Source organism: Dasypus novemcinctus, chromosome 4, assembly GCF_030445035.2.
Source record: "Dasypus novemcinctus isolate mDasNov1 chromosome 4, mDasNov1.1.hap2, whole genome shotgun sequence".
NCBI classification, from domain to species: Eukaryota; Metazoa; Chordata; class Mammalia; order Cingulata; family Dasypodidae; genus Dasypus; species Dasypus novemcinctus.
This window is the reverse complement of record NC_080676.1, coordinates 115,526,011-115,544,137: the sequence shown is the minus strand read 5'-3', so window position 1 is coordinate 115,544,137 and position 18,127 is coordinate 115,526,011. Positions and strand designations below refer to the sequence as shown.

The 18,127-nt window shown below is 34.2% G+C and overlaps 1 protein-coding gene across 2 annotated transcripts in view; it reads left to right on the top strand.

Annotated features, from left to right (window-relative positions):
- Nucleotides 1–2,828: 2,828 nt before the first annotated feature.
- The window catches only part of EPHA3 (EPH receptor A3), a 361,700-nt gene continuing 346,401 nt past the window's right edge, over nt 2,829–18,127 (top strand). Inside the window, exon 1 of one of the 2 annotated variants that reach the window (XM_058296035.2) lies at nt 2,829–3,184. In XM_058296035.2, the coding sequence (XP_058152018.1) occupies nt 3,097–3,184 (88 nt within the window). In that variant the 5' untranslated portion in view covers nt 2,829–3,096. The remainder of the gene's footprint in view (nt 3,185–18,127) is intronic. The other variant, XM_058296036.1, reaches the window with a different exon arrangement.

Sequence of the window (18,127 nt, the reverse complement as noted above, 5' to 3'; positions counted from 1 at the left end):
AGGGTATTCATTTAACCCTCAGTATTCTGGTACCTAGTCAGGCATATCTTAGGCACTCACATACTATAGAACTGAATTATTAATAAACAAAATATTGTACATATCAGGCATTTCCTGCTACCTCAACCACCATATCCAGTTGTTCTTTGGGGAATAAAATATAGTTTCTTTCATCTCAAAAACGTCTTTCAACTTCATCTTTTACCTTCCTTCTTACTGAGCACTAGATCCTAGTTCAGTTTCTTAAAATAGCATCAAATCTGGCTGCCCTGCCTCTGATATTCCCTCCTTCACATTCATAAATGATTATCAGACATTGGAGACAATAAGGATCACCTGAAAGGTTAAGTTGTAGATTGCTGGGTCCCAGCCTTAAAGATTTGCCTTAAGTAAGTCTGTGGTGGTGGAAGAAGGAAACAGCACTTCTAATAAGCATCCCAGGTATTTCAATAGTAAGTGATCCATGTATCCCAGTTAGAGACACCTTGTTCTATCCTTTCAATAAAATTTCTTCCTAAAATGCTGAGATGATCAAGTTATTACTTTGCTAAATAGCTTTTGATGTCTCTCTTTTTTTTTAATCCAGAATCTATTGTAAAAATTGTCAACATGTGACAGTCATCAATGGACAGTTTTCTATTGGCCTTTCCAAGAACCTTGCCAAGCTCTTTACACCCACCCCCCGGGTTTCCTTGTATCCTCACCCTTTTTGCCCCACAAATATGCTATGCTTTCCATGTGCCAGGTGTTGCTTTGTCCTCACTTGGACACAGCTATTGCTTTGTTTATGTTCCATCTGCCTGCTTGCAGTGCCTTCTGAATTATTCTACAACTGGTAAACTCCTACTCATCCTTCAAGGTCCACCTCAATTATCACCTTCTTGATAAGGCAGTCCCTAAATCTACTGCCTTCATCCCTGTCCTTCCCTCTCCTATGGTGGCCAAATTAATTATTCTCCTCTGTTTGTTGCCATCATCCTTTTAAAAATCTATCCAGAATGGCACTCAGATGATGGAAATTTTTTGCCTACTGTCTGATGCCACTTGACCTAGAGATTTTACACTTAGAAACCCTCTATTGTTTACATTATATTCCCAGGCCAGATATTGCTTTTTATTTATTTCGACACTATTGTGTCTTCCTTCAAACATGAATGCCTCTTTCCACAGTGGCAAGCGGTTTTTAAGTGTGAAAAGAAGTAGCCTGAGGGGGTCTATGTATGTGCTTATCAGAACATTTGCATATTTTCCAAAGTGTTTTTACATTCTCCCTTCCAAATAGGTTTTTTCCTTTCAAGTTTCAGAAAAATCTTGTCTAACTCAAGGACAATGTAGTTGTGTTTTATGGAAAGGTAGAAGTTGTGCTGGAACTTAACCAAATGTTACAAAGTTACCACTAAGTCCTCTGTTTAGCATATAACATTATTTTAAATTCTGACAGACTTGACATGCAAAGAGGGTTCTATAGCTCTGGTGCAATAATGTGGGAAGAAGTTAGAGATACCAAGTAACAAGGCACACATAAAAAAGTTAGCAGAGTCTCACTCTCTTCCCTGCCTTCCTCTACCCTCTATCCCATTCCAGCCAACAATTGTCAGAAGCCACTACTTTAAATTATTTACATGAAAATCATCTTCTCTTATTAAAGATCTAACATTGAACACTAATCTTAAAGTTGTTAATCCACCTTTGCTTTTTAGAGTTGTCCAAGGAGTGTGATAGTTTTGTTTTATTTTTAAATTAGGAAGAGATAGATGAGTGTGGAGAATATTTGAATAATATTTGGGGGAAGATATTTTACCCATAAGTAAGAACAGTTCTTCAACTATAAATTACAAAAGTATTTGGCTATAATAGGTTGCAATTAGTTGTTCACAAGGGGAATGGAAATTAAGAGGGACAAACATCTATATTGTGTAAAGTAGGTAAGAAAATGTAACTTAATTGCTATTGAGTGACTGTATTTGGAATAATAAAGAAGAGTATTCAAATATTATATTGCAAGTAACTGAAAAGCTGAATGGAGAGCTCTGAATTATTCATTGTTTATCACACAGAACCTAAGGATTCTCATGTTAGATGGGGATACAGAGGAAGGAGTTAGTGATTTAAAATCAAGAACTTTAGATTTGATACTCTTATTTATATTCAGCGCACAGAGCAAGGGATGAGTCCTGACCCGCAGCTACTGCTGGGGTTCTGCTTGGTCATTCCCTCAGGATGAAGAATGTTACTTTTCAGTTTGGAAAACTTAAGTGCCCTGTCGGTACACTTATCCTGAAAACCCCGTGAAATCTATTGAAAGGACCTATACCATTTGGTCTATAACTTGCGAGGTTTTCTGTTTTCTCGGAACCCAGAAGCTAATGCTGTAATAAAGGATAAAGGAATACTGTCTGCTTTGAAAATATCAAACAAGGAAATAGGCTTAGCCAGCAGAATGAGCAGAGTGCAGGGATTCTAAGGGGCCTGGGTGTGCGATAGTGTCCTCTGTACCACAAAGGACCTTTGGACAGTTATGATCACATGAATAGAGCAAAGGAATAATCCTAATTTCCCTTTTAAATTACACAACTATCATTGACTTTTGTAAAAGGCCACCATTCTTTTAATACCAACCATTTTTCTGGGTTTTTAGTTTCTTTTCCACTCACACTGCCATATGACACTCCTATAAAGGATTCTGGTTTCTTCAGGGAATTTAGCTACAGAGCAAGTATAGCAAACTATAAAATAGTTGCCATTCCTTGAAAATAAACACGGGCTGTTTTTCTTTTCCCACCACTACCATCCACCACCGCCCCAGTGGCGACCCCCTTCTCTCTTCCTTGGAAGCTCCGCGTTGGAAGGCTGGCTGGGAGGCGCCTGCTGCCTGGTCTCCTTCAGCGCTCGCTTCCTACGGCACTAGGACCCAGAGAAGTCCCTGAGCGAGGTTCGCGGAAAGGCAGCCAGACTCCTCCTTATCTCCAGTGTCAAACTTGACATCAGCCTGCGAGCGGAGCATGGTAACTTCTCCAGCAATCAGAGCGCTCCCCCTCACATCAGTGGCATGCTTCATGGAGATATGCTCCTCTCACTGCCCTCTGCACCAGCAACATGGATTGTCACCTCTCCATCCTCCTCTTTCTCAGCTGCCCTGCTCTCAGCTGCCTCGGGGAACTGATTCTCCAACCTTCCAATGAAGGTAAGCCAGGTACAGCGCCGCTCGCAGCCTGCCCCGCGGGGCGAGCGCTCCCGGGCACCTTCTCACCCAACGCCTTTTCCCCTCGTCGTCGAGGAGCCTCCGAATAAAGCAGTTTGCTCTGAGAGTAAACTAAAGATGTGCTTTTATTTTCGGCTGTCTTCTAAAACACTTCAGGGGCTAATTCTGGATTGCCTAAACCTTTAAAAATGTGTTTTTAATCTGATACCAATTCAAGCAATTACCTTCTTTGCCAATTTTAAGCAAAAAGAAGGAAAGAAAAAACCCTCGAGTTTTTACAACCCAGCATGTTAATTGCCAAATAGCCAAGGCAGCATTTTATAATTACGAACATGTGGTACTCTGAGAAGTTTAAAAGGAAACCCAGCCCTCCTTTTTAGGTTCTTTAGTATGTTTCAAGGTAATGACAGGTTGTTCATAGTTGGGATCATGGCATTTATGGATGGACTAAAGGGAAATCAGAGTTTGTTTTGAAGCGGAGGTGTGTGTCTGTACGTGCGTGTATGTTACACTTGCTGTTTTGAAGTGGTGAGCGTCCCGCCAGGAGATGGCTTGCTGTACGGTACATGCTGTAATGAGCAGCATATGCCACATTAACATAAGTAATATTAGCAGGAATTGCAATACGCTTAGGTTGGATTCTCTTTGTTTAGGGGTTTATATACAAATAGGAGAATGTAATGAACAGTGAATAGCTCCTGGGTAAGTATAGTAAATAATAATAGCAAATTATTAAAATATATGCAGCAAATGGCATTTCCTTGATCTTCGGCTATTAATTTCCCTCTTATTGGGCATTCATCCCTTTTCAATAGACTAAAGTGCAAATCAAATAGTAACAATGCCTATGCTTTCTATACGATTGTGTATTTAATAGATGTGCTGTCTTTTTCCTGTATACCTTTTGCGACCTATTCCTAATTACTTACGAGTACAATCACTAACTCTTAAGACAAACTTCTCTGAATAATTAATTGCTTTCAAGCAACAGTTACGGCTTTAATTTACTCTTAATGACTCCGAACTTAGAACAATAACATTTAGCAACTTATTTTACAATTGAGCAAAACAGAGCAATTGATGTGCAAATGTCACATTATATATTATGTCACTAAGAAATGTATTTTCAAGTCAATGCTGTTTAATTTGTACATTATTTTAAAAACGTAACTAAAAACTGAAAATATTTAGACATTTTTTATTAAATGTAAAATCTGCCTTGCATATTTGGTGACCTAAATTCACTAATAGAGCAGTTTAATTTTGTTCTTTCCTCAATGACTGCTGTTACTAATTTAGCAGATTTCATTAATTTTTTCTTTCTTAATTAAGAAATTGAAAACTGTAAAATATAAGGATCAAGAAAATCATCTTACCCAGTGGAGACTTTTTTTAGTCAATTAAAATGTTTATTTGAAAGTAATGGCCATAATTTTTCATGAATGAAACACAAGAGTAGTTATTTGTAAAATGTGTAACATATCAATAAGTTAAAATTAGTGGTGCTTTTATCTTTTCATTCTCTTTGAAAATATTAAAATTTTGACATGGACAAGCAATAACTAGAAAAATAATATTATTATCACATTGGTATAATAAAATTGTATTTTTCCAGATAGAACGTTTATAATCTAGTTAGATAATGGATTTTACTGAATTAATAATATGTAGGAATATAGCTGAGAGTCAGTATTTTTGTGGTAAACATAACCTTTAAGTAAATTGCCAGAGGAAAAAAAATGAACTTTAAACATACTCACAATCTATATAAAATTAATGATATCAATTTAATGAAACAGGAATAATCAAATGCAAAATAATTTTAAACCGTGTCTTATGTATATTTAGGTATATGATGTATATAATTATACAGGTACACATTAACAATATGTATGTAGGAAAATATATGTATTCACAAATCTGACATAATTACACTTAATTTGCTTGGATAAAAGTTTCTCTATCCATTGTTCACGGGATTGTTCTTTCCAGACATTGTCCTATGAGTATTGTCTCTTTTCTTTTCTGAGGTTAAGAAGGGAAACTTTGAAGCAAAATTTTAAAAGATCGATTTAACTTAGGTAATACATGAGAGAGATTTCAAATATTAATACCATAACCTAGCTCTTAGTAGTTAAATTGAACATGAAATGCAAAAATTCCAAATAACTGCCAAGAATTCCGAGCAATTTTTCTAACAATGTAATTTGAATAGAAAGCAATGCTTCTGAAAATTCATGTATTTTGGAGAGAACTAATCATAGAATGGCTCATATTAATATAGCTTCCTAATATTATTTTTGAAAACTGAAACATAAAACACTAGGTTGCATTGAAAATACTATGCTCAAAATTATACTTCAACATTATAGAAAATTGGTAAGATTTACTAGCATTTATTTTGCAATCTATTAAGTTAGGCATGATAGAACTAAGAAAGAACAAAATCAGATCATTGAGTCATTGAGTTAATTACAAGGAAACATTCCATTGTATACTTATTTTAAATTTGAGAATTAATAATTAAATATAAATATTGATATATCATAGGCCCATGATAAGTTTAATCTGAACTTTCATTTTATTAAATCAGTTACAAAAAACTTTGTAATATGCTTTCAAGAAAAAAAATGATACCTAGTGATACTTTCTATCCCTATTTCCTCAATGATAATAAATAATAATTTTGATGAACCTGTAAATCAAGAATTGGACTATATACTTAAATAGAAACTTTATAAAAGCTTCATAAAACTTTATTACAATCTCATCATGACATGACATACCAAGAAAAGCCTCCAATGAAAAATCAACTGCTCTTTGGAGCAAAATATAATTTGCTATAATATGTGTTATTAGCAAAGTTCAAATATTTGCTGCCTGTTCCCATTCCAGATGTAACTCATAATAACTTTGGAAAGAAGTTAAAACTCGATAAAGTAATGTATAAATTGTTATTAGTTCAGCCTCCTTTAGGACTGGATAAGGTACACTCTTGGAACACTTTGCTACAATTGAAGCAGTGTCTCTGAGGCAGAATGCACTGCTTATTGATCAGTTTACAAAATATTATATAATTTTTCCATCTGAAAGTCTTCAGAAATTAGATAAACACTTACCCATAGAGTTAATTCCATTGAAATCAGATTTTTTAAAAATAAAACTGATTAAAAATTAAATATATATATATACACACACATTATTTATTTTGGAAACTTTTTTTTTAATGTATGGAAGGGGTACTGTCTCTGTAAAATGTACGTAAATTTCCTAGGTACTAGAGGCAACCATGTGACCTTTTAAACTTAAAACTAATACCTGCCAATTCACACTGTGTGTTTCCATTTGAATATTAGGTAAATGTTGAGCACAATTAACATTTAAATAATGGAGTTTTTCATTCCTAAAAATTACTGTGAATTGGTATCACTTTTTATATGTAAACATTTCTCACAACAAGAATACACTGTGTTTGAAACTTTAATGATAACTCATCTATCATATCCATAGGTTTTATTATTTTTTTTGAAAGAGGATCTACATTTTCTTTTAATAGCATTTCTTCATACTAGACTAAATAATTGAATGCGTTATACATTTTGTAATTTAATAGCTCCTCTAATAGCAACTCACCCCCCTCCCCCCCAAACACACACCACCAGTTATAACTATGCTGTTTGCCCCAGGGTTAGGAGAAACCTTAATTTCACTATTTTATAACCCACAACAGTTAACACTTGACCTAGGTCATTAACAGGATTATCAGCAAATTTGTTTAAGCTTTTACTGACAACCTGAATTGCTAGGATAATATTTTGATTGTGCTGGAAAAAAACTTCTTGTAACCTCTCAAAATCTATCATTAAATTAATTCATTCTGAATCTGTATCTTCCTAAAGATTATTATTGATAATAATAATTCAAGTGGGAAAATGTCCACTTTGATGTCCAATTCGCCTCTCTTTTATGTTTCACTCATCACACCATTCCAGTTCTTGTCATAAATGAGCAATTAAAACCCTCTTTAAATATTAAATTTTCTGGTAATAGCTGTAAATTTGCAATACTAAGCAGCTTCACTGCACCTATCAACATTTTAAATTTTATACTTTTTAATATTGGTGCTGTGGTTGATAAATGTTTCTGCTTATTTTAAGGTAAAAAGTTAATTGGATATTTTTATAACTAAGAAGTGATTGAACTATAAAGGGGAGCATTGCCATATGTTAGATCATTGGTATATTTTTAGATAAAGTTGTCTTTTCCATGGAATGCTAGATACTGGGAGCTACAATGAAAAGCACTTAAAACTAATAAAAATTTTAAACAATTTGAACTTTAAGGTATTATCATTGTTTAGAGGGTTTAAGAAGTTTCATGTGAAGTTTTTTATTACTTGAATTTACTTGTGGTTTGCTATTTGCTCTTTTAAACAATTTAGTAGTTCCATCTTGACCCTTAAGAAACTCATTTTTAAAGAAAGGATCTAGTAAGGTATTTTGTTGTTGTTTATATGTTACTGACACTTTAATATTCAAATATTGGTGTTTTTTTTAGGGGTCCTGTAAATTTTAATACTCTTTTGGAATGCCTTTCTTTAGAAGGATCCCTAAATGTTGAAATTGTTTAAAACTTTGGAATTTTTCTGAAATAAAATATATGCAATTTTAAAATATCAAATAATCAGTTACATATGCAAAGGATTTTTAAGGCAAAGCATATTTCCACAGTATATTTGATTTACTAACTTCAATGCAAATGGAAACAGCAAGAAGTGTTCTTGAGAGTTACATTTTCCAAGTAATAAAATCTTCAAGAAAATATTAATAAAACTTTCTACAAATCATCAAAATTTGATAAGTTCCTACAGACATTTACTTACTAAGAAATCTGTGATGTGGGCTACCTTTGATTTGAGTCATTTTCCAATGATTTTGTTTGATATAAATACAAGATGTATGGAGAAATATGTATTTCTTGGAAGAACATTGAGTTTTACCAGTCAATTTCTGTCAAGATCCTTATCTTTGTTTGTATTTTAGTAAACACATTTTTCCTTTAAAATATTTAATAAATCTTGTTCTTATAATTCCTGTTTGATGAAAGATTTAGAAGAACAGATGCAGGTGTTCCCTTTTGGTTCTGTTGTCAGAGATCTGGATTTTATCACCAGGGAGGGTCAATGGAGGGCTATTACCAAGTGCACAAGTAGCTTTCCACAGATTTTTCAAATAAAGGGTTGACTAGTGGTGTAAAACATTCATTATACTATTCATCCAAGTACACAGAAGACCTGAGTTAAAAAATTACTTCTCAAAAAGGTAAAAACCCAGAAATAAAAGTAGTAATATTGTGACATTTTATAAAATGCAAAATATTCCTAGCCTAAAAATTAATCAATCTAGAAAGACATCTCTAATCAGAATCAGGATGTGGATACATGTACACCCCTTGATTTCACTCTCCAGGTCTGTTACCATCTGCCTGGTATCAGGTAGTTCTTGAAGCCTGACAAGAGGCTCTCTCGGGGCAAAATCTGAAAGTCAGGAAGTTTTGTTTGCCTCCTGCCAGCTTTCTTTGAAATAAAAAAGTGTGGTAGATTACAAAGGCAGGGAGGAGTATTTCCAAATGAAAAGATAATAAAAAGTGATTAGATGGAGAAGTAGAAAAGTCCAAAGGTTCAAAAAACAAATGTTAACATATATACCTTTTGTTTAAAATCTATCACAAAATATCAGGCTAATTAACTTTTTATTAAATTACTAAAAGCCTTGCTCACTTAAAAAATATAACAAAATGATTGCACTGGCTTGTTTTCTTCTCAGTTTTATACACTTTTGATATTTCCTCAGAAGATAATATTTTCTCTAGGAAAATTTTAAGGGCATAAACCAAAGAATGCTCCCCCTTTGGGTGCCTGGGCAAATCCATGTGGGGGATGAATGGAATCAAAACCAGTTCAGCAAATAAAGCCTCAAACTTGGAGTGAGGTTATTAAACTGGAAGTCTTGTGGAACATCCCCCACGCCTCATTTTCTAAACTACATCCTGCTGTTCCAGTCAAAGCAAGGGGTGAAAATCCACCTAATCCAAACCAACACGGTGAAGTCAGCATAATAGGCGGGGAAGGCGGGGGAAAACAAGAGACAGCACTGTACAAACAAACTGTTGAGAATAATCTTAGCCATTAGCAGGGCTCCCTCCCTGCTCGGGAGGGAGGGAGGACTATGCTTTTTTCCTGCGCGTTACACCTCACGCATTTGATATGCAATATTCGTTGCATTTTCAAAGTATGCCCTGAGAAATTTTAGCAGGAGGCAGGGCTTTAACGGCGAGTGACTGTGTAATGTGTGGAGACAGAGATGAGCAGACGCTCCTGGCTGCCACCACACCCACCACTGGGGCATCTTAACTGCAAACTATTCTTCGCTCTATCGACAAGGCTCAGGGGTGCTGGGGGAAAACAAGAATTCATAACTTTTCTACTCCTCATTCGACTAAAAATCGGAACATAAAAACCCCAGTCCGTGTCTACACAGCCCAGATTCCAGGAGCCAGAGACCAGAGGCCCCTTTGTGAGCGAGTCTCTCCGCGCCTGCAGCTAAATTCCGTCAGCCGGGCCCTGCGAGCTTTCGCCGGCCTCCCGGGACGCGGGCTGGCGGTTGCAGGCGGCGTCCCCGCTGCTCGCGGTCTCTTCCCGGCGGCTGATCCCGGACACTCTCAGCCAAGCGCGGGAGGCCAGAGCGAGGGGGAACGCGAGCGCGCAAAGTTGCGCGGAAACCAGCGCCCACAGGAGAGCCGGGCTGGGGAGAGGCAAACGCGCGCCCTCTGTCTGCTGCCGCGGAGCTGCGGCGCTGGGCGAGCGCGCCTGCTTTCCTCGCCGCCTGGAAGCAGCGGTGGGTCGGTCTCCGTCAGCGCGTGCGTGGCCGCCCCGCCAGGGCACGTCCTGACTTCAATAACAGACCGACCCGACGTCTGGGTCGCCCCCCCCCCCCCCCGCCATCAGCTCATCTTTTCAGTTTGGAGTCAGAGGCTCACGGATCAGTAGGTGACAGACAGGCTTCTTCATCTCCCTGAAGAACTGCGAAACGCCTACAAGTCCGCCCCTCCGTGGGCACGAACCGGAGGTGTCCGGGGCGCCCAGTTCTCTTGCTTACTGCAGTCAGATCCTAAGATCTCAGTTCCTACCGAAAACCTCTTGTTATTTTTTCGGAAGGCCCTGTTCATTTGGTCGTTAGACTGAAATGAGGAACTTTATTTCAATTTTCTTTAAAGGGTACCAATGCCACCTAACAACCTCTGTTAGACCCCCCGTGACGGTCAGGAGCTGTTCCATAAACTTCTCCCTAGTACTTAATCAAAAGTTGTCATTGTGTTTCCTATTTTCTCCCAAAGCTGCTTATTTAACTGGTATCGGTTTAATGAAAACAGATTTTTTCCCCTCTTATTATTTTGGGAACCCACTTGGAATGGGTAAGACAGAGTTCTGGGGAATAAAGGAATGGTATTATGAGTTAGGTTAGTAGTTGGTTAATGCTGATATATTTGTATCTGGGGGTACCTATTTTTTTTTTTTTCCATTAAAGGTAGAATTGTTTAATCCAGTGGATTCCAAGGTCCTAAGTGCCACGCTTGACACTGAGATATTAATTACACAGTGTTTTTCTGATTACAAAGAATTTTCTCTTACATTATTATACTCTACTTACCAGACCTCATTTAACAGCAGTCCTGTAAAATAGACGTAATATCTTCCACTGTTACAGTTGAGGAAACTGAGGAAACTAATCATAATACGGTAGTAACTGAGTCAGACCCTGTCTTTTGATTCTAATCTCACATTTTCTTCTGTATGCAAATACCTGTGAATTAAAGAGGTTTCCTTGTGTGCAGGAAAAGCACACGCTCTCAACCCTAATCCCAGTGACTGCTAATTTGTCCTGTGACTTTGGAATCGTTATTGAGAAATACACAGAGTATAGAGTGAAAATGGAAGGTAATTGCGTTGATGAGAGTACTTTGACACTGCAAAGTGTATACACTCAAATTATGATTATGCTCCATGGATGGGGAACCCACGAAGAAAATTGTTTAAAGGAAATTTCATGTTGAAAGAGGAATAGGAGAAAGTGTTTGTGATCCCTTACTCCACACAGTACTTCCTTTCCTCACACTCAGACACTCCTTTCCTCAACCTCCAATGATTGTCAAGAATTTATACACAGAGATTGTGAAGCAATCGTCAACATAACATCGAAGTGATTATTTAGGACTTTATGTGAAAAAAAAAAGGAGGTGTGAATTTTAACTCTTGTCAGAGAGATAAGTAATGGGGCGAGGGAAATAGAACATGATCTAAAAAGTAGACGTTAGCCCCTCTAGTAATTTTTTTTCCATTGTAAAGATAACTTAAACACTACTTAAGATGAAAAATAAATTCTAGGAATTTATCTCCATTTTGATAAAAATACTTGTACTCTGTTTAAGTGTAAGCATTGCAAAAAGGTAGCTAAAACAAGGGTTTGAAAAGTACAAATTAGGTTGGGGGCAGTTATAGTTTTCATGTGGGTATTTCAACACATATGTTTTGCATTAATTGCCACAATAAATTCTGTTAACCTGGCAAAAAGCAAAAATAGCATATTGATGACATCAGGCTTCTAAATCAGAAAGCTCATTTTAGCCTCTTACTTTCTCCCCTCTGACATTAAAAAAGAAAAAAGAAAAAGAATTTGCTAATGTGTTAGCCTTTATGTTCCCAAAGAATTATCCAACCAGTCAAACTATTGGTACCTTTTCCATGGGCAAAAACGAAGGCTTAGCAACCAACTTTTTTCCCCTAAACTTCTGGGGAATTACAATCAGTAATTCTTTCCCTATTCAATATTTTATTCATATTTGGGTTTGTAGAATACCTTCAAATCAAAACAAATGTAAACTTGATTTTAGAGTCTACAAAAAGAGTTGCATCTTCTTTAAGACAAAAATTCTGACTGATTACATGACTGGGCCGCAAAAGGGACTGCAGCAAAGTGATAAGCAAAGTTTAATTTTATTGCTGCTAAGTTGATTTAATCAACATCAAATTTGTTTAATCTTTTTATATTCATATATATTCATTATAAAGAAGTTAATTTGTCTTTTTTCAAATAATAGTTAATAAACATAGGTAAGTATATTATATAGGTCTAGAAGAAAACACAAGCCCTCCCATTTGATGAAAAGATAGGACTTTAAAATTTTACTTTTTGCCTGTGATAATCAAGATGAAATTTTAACCTTTCCAGTGTACCTCAGGGCAACTAAGAGAAAAAGAAAGCAACTTGATAGTAATCAACATATATTTATTTTCCTGATTTTCAAATTTAATTTAATAATTGATAAAGTGTACAGATTTTAGAAGGACATTTATTGCATAAGATAGCTTTCTTCATACTGAATGGGAGTTAGGATGGGAAGCAGACTTGCAGTGACTTCCATGCAAATTATCTAAATAATCCTCTGGGTAAGCAAAATGCCACTCTTAGGAACAGTCTATTTACAGCACTGTGTGTGTGCGTGTGTGTGTATGTGTGTGTCTATCTGCCTCACTAATAGCATTGTTCCCTTACAAAACTGAACTATTTCCACAGTATGGTCAAAAATTTTATGAATGAATGTGCACTTTTTGGAATTGAGATGGTATACAATTCTGTTTTTCTGAATTACAAATTAGCGATAGAAAAAATAGAAGTAACCATTTTTAAAGTTAATTGTCACTATCTCACCTCGTTAATTTAACCCAATTCAACTCCTTAACTATAATATTCAAAGATGGCATGAGGCTAGAATTATATCGAAATTTTTATTTTCCTCTTCAATATGCCAAAGCTATAGTAGATTTTTGCATTTTAACAGAATGAAAAGAACTGACATCATCATAGATACTAAAAATGGAAATGAGATTGGGTTGTTATTCTTTTATTAAATAGGTAAAAATCCATCAAATATAACTATTTCAGAATATTGAAAATGCTTCTTAAAGAGGTGGAATAAAAGGAAGTAGTATTTTGCCCGTGCTTAACTTTTACTATCTGGTTTATCATAGATAAGCTAGTACTCATTTACTTTAGATAGTTCAAAAAGATAAATTCAGGGATTTTATTATGGTATTCTTGACATTTCTTATCTGAAATTATAATGCTTCAATTGTCCTTTTTTTAAAAGAAAGATTGCCAGTTATAATTATATATATTTCATTCTGACTGAACTAATTACATTAAGCTATGCTTAAAATAATGGTTTCACTGTATTCTGAGGTACAACTGCTATCCTTAAACATCTGAACATTGAATAAGGAAAATTTTTCTTACTCTCAATTATAGCGAGCTCCAAAATCATTCTGAAGTTTTAATACCCAAAAAATTTCTATATAGAATTAGAGAAGAAAAAACTAAAAGATATAAAATTAGTAGTACCCCTTGAAATTTCTGTTTCAAAAGATGACTTTCAGAAATTAACCAGGAATAATTTCTTCCTCAGTTTGGCCAGATTTGTAGTAAGTTTACTACCAACCCTAGTAGTAAAAACAATGGAACACTAAACTTAATTTCAAAAGCATAAGTTCAAAGAACATTAAAATAAGTCAAGAAAATTTTAGCAGAAATAATTGCTTGTTACATAATCATAACTCATCTTGTACATTATAATAATTTATTGTTTTTATTTACCAAACAATGCACACCTAGGCATTAGTAATATATTAGTTCTGGGGAAAGATTACAGGGAATAATATGCTCGATGGTCTTGAAGATATATTACTTAGATGGGACAGATCACACAAAAGGAATGTTTATGGTTTAAAGTGCTATGTTGTAATAGACATACAAAAAATATAAAAGATGCAATATGAACCTTCCTAGGAGAGGGTGCAGTTAGCTTCCCAAGATAAAACCCCTAGGATATCAGGAGGATTTTTTGTTGTTATTTGTTGTTGTTTTGTTTTGTTTTTGACACAAGGCAATAATTTAATAAAAGGAGGAGATTAAATCATTTGCCTAATTTCATGTTAGGCAAAGATTATAACCCAGGTTTTGGGATTTTTTACTATATAATCTAGAAACTTTAAATATACTTTAAATGAATGTGTAATAAACACTCAGATGTTAAAAAAATACTTTGGATGAATTGAATATTCAGAAATAGCTGTTCTTAATAAGTATATATATTGGCTCAGTGTAAATTCTGTGATAGTGCATACATGCCTGTATGTGTATGTGTGTATTGGAAACATATGTAACTGAATATCAAAAAAGAACTATCCCGAAATAGAATCTCCTATAGGTGCTATTCATATTATGCCTGCATTACCAAGAAAAACCACACTGTAGTTTGTCTGAACTCTACCTCCTCTTCTTTTGATAAATTAAAAGAGTTCTGACTTTCCCCAGCACTAACAATTTGATGCATTCTATTGACGTGATGTTTCTTAGACGCAAAGAAAAGGATTTGAATTTTGAATTAAATTGATAAGCACATGGCACTTTATTTGATTCTTTGTGAGCACTGTGGCCCGTATTTACACCTTGAAGAGTGTGTGTCACTATACGTATACGTTTTTAGGCAATGGTCAAATTTATATTGCCATGAACAAAATAAATGATAAATGAGATGAAATTCAGAGAAGTTATCCTTCAGAATATGATAAAGCCAAAACTGTATCCTGATTTAAGTTATCCAGAAATTTTAAACCAATTTATTTATTCTTTAATGAGCTTATTTTGTTTGTGTATACATTAGGATATTTTTTTAAAATCCAGAGGATGTTCTTAAATTGAAATTTAAATTCTTTTTCACTAAACTTTATTTTCATATGTCAAAATTTTGAATCCTTTATCAAGGTAACTTCTAGCCAGATTTTTTTTTTCTATAAGAAACACTGTGTAGAGTTTTCTGTAAGTCCATCTTCTTGTGCTTCTCCATTTTCATAATTGTCAGTCAGACCCTAACTGAACAGATAACTTTTGTATAGTGTCTTAAGGTTGATAATCAAAATTTAAGCATAATAATATGTTAAAAATATATTAAAATAGCCTGAATTTATGGGGTAAAGGGAACATCTACTTGTTAAAGTTTGAACGCTAACTTATTTAAATGGTTGCCTGCCCATGAAATAAAAATTATGATACTGACTAGATATAAAAATCTACCTTGATGACTATATAATTTAAAAATTGAATAACATTGTCATTTTCACTTTTTAATATGTCAAAAAAGTCTTTCCAAATTTTTATTAAATAATTTTTCTATAATACTTTAGGAAGAAACAATGAGTTTTAAAGTATCCTGTTTACCAAATCACTAATGTTCTGCATTTAATGACCTTTTGCTTTGGGAAACACATTTCGTTTGTCTAAACAAGTGATAATATTGGTTGAAATTGCACAGAAACAAAGAAACCTGCTGTTGTAAGGACTGTTACTAAAACTGAGATTGTTACTATACTAAAACTTCACTGCCAGTTGAACATCTCCACAAATTTTCTGTGAAAGAATTTATAACAACACATTCCCTAATGATATTTTAATTGCTTTTTTCTTTCTGATAATTTCGATATCATTAACCAGATTTCTCTGATTAAAAACTATTAAAAAGGAAAAATTTAATGCTTTAGACACAGCAAGGATTTGCATTTACAAAAGCAACAAGTAGAATTTTGGTCAGTTTCTGTTATTTCCTTGAGCCACTCTAGTTATGAAAATGCAGACATCGGTCCTGTGAGACTCTCTGCGTGTTTTTTATTACAAAGACAAGGATTTGTCTTTGCTGTTGGCAAAGATTGAGATGAGGCAAATAATCACAACTTCTTTTACAATTAGGGTCTATCTAGAAGTAAATCCAAAATTTTCCTAAGAGGAAAGCAAATAAGAAAGAATAAGTTGATAGTATAACACTTTGTCCAGAAAATCAGTTTATGTCATATAAATAATCTTTTAAGACACCTTGTAATAAAAGATGTTTTTCACAAAATGTCTAGCATAACTCAATTATTTTTTCGATCTTTAATACTTACATATTGACTTTAGGTATTCATTTGACTGATAGTTTTTCATAAATACGTTTTAAAATATAATATTTCTATGATATAATGCCTACTAATTTAAATTGATCATAGTAGATAGGAAACTTTATTTGCATGCAATAAAAAGTTGTTGACTTAATTTATAGTTCAAATAATTTTATAGATTTTAGTCTATGGAATATGATACTAACTAGATCTATTGAAAAATATTTTAATTATGTTTAGGTATATTATAGACAAATAAATAAATACAAACAGTAAGCTAGCAATTCAACTTAGACTGTTAAGCACAGTAGATAAAAGTTATTTGAAATCCATAAATACATCAATAAAACCTTAATTTCTCTTTCTCTTCTATCCTGATGTGTACATTAAAAATGAGAAGCTGAGCTTTAGTTGACTCATGTCCCAGAATAAATCTTTATTTCCTGTTCTATGTTAGTTTTGACCAGAAACCTATACAGAGAATTATAACACTGAACTCAAAATTTATTTCCTCCTTTATCATTTCTTACAAGTATTTGTGGCATATAAGTATACCCTCGAAGGAGATGAAAGGAACCTTTTGTTAACTGTAGCTAGAGCAAAGGTACTTTGTCTATCATAATGAAGGTGATGGAAATTACAATGATACGTATATAAAAAATGGGGGTGTTGATAGAAAAGAGAATGTCATTTTTCTTGAGTAAAAGCAAGAAGTAATCAAAGGATGGATTTGTTTTCTGTGGTAGTGGTTTTATAGTTAGTGGCACCTGGCAGTAAAGGTACCTTTATACCTGAAGGTTTATGAGAAAAGATTCTATTACTGTAAATGTCTGAAATTTTTTAGGCCTTTAACTCTACTGTTCACCTTGAAATAATTATTTGATAATTTTTATACCTCACAAATTTCATAGAAATGAATTGGCAACATTACCACAAAGCATATCAATGCATTATTAGATAATTGAAAAGGTCTCCCTTTCAAGTAAGAAATCCTGGCATTTATTTCTTAAACTTCTTTTAGCACTACCTGTATATTTGCAGCACTTAAGCAGTCTTTCAAAAGGTGAATGTTAATTTAATTCTCGACCTTTCTGAGTGGAAAAGTAGTCACTTTGAATCAGAACTTTGAAAAGCCCTTATAAAAATCTTGACATGTTAATGATTCCCTAGGAGTAAAAACTCTGGAAATTCATATTTAAAGTTTTTTGGACATCTTCTCTTTTTAAAAGCAATAAAACTTGAGAGAGCAAAGCATGTGAAAGAAATCTAGAATCATATCCACACAAATTTAGAAGTGCTTTCTACAGACAATTTTGCTCAAAAATACCTATTTATATCTCAACCTAAGTAGTCTCACAAAATTAAGACATATATCCAATATAATGTTCTTAATTTAAAAATTAATAGTATTACATAGCTTTTTAAATAGAAAAGATTCTGAATTTAATGAAATAATAGATTTCCTGTTACAAAGCAAAACTATTTGGAAATCACATTGTAAGAATATGAAATCTGGGAAGGAGCAATTTGTATCTTCCTTAGATGTCTTGGTACAGGTGAGTCATTAAAGAATTGAGACATCCATATGTTCCCCCTAACTTTTAAGAATAATTTTCTTTTTTTGTTAAAATTCATAACTGTGAACTCAAATTTTTCAGCAATTGAAGTAAACATTCCAGTTTGTGGGTTGTTATTAAAACTCAGACAATATTATAATGTTTGTACAATACAATCTTACTTGCCTGTTCTATCTGCCCTTGAAAGGAAATGATCAGGTTTCCATCTGTTTTGAGAGAGGAGAACATCAGTAACCAGAGGGTGCTGTTGGTATCAGTATAGGGTTTAAGATGTGATATTGCAATGTTACCTTTAGTCATTGT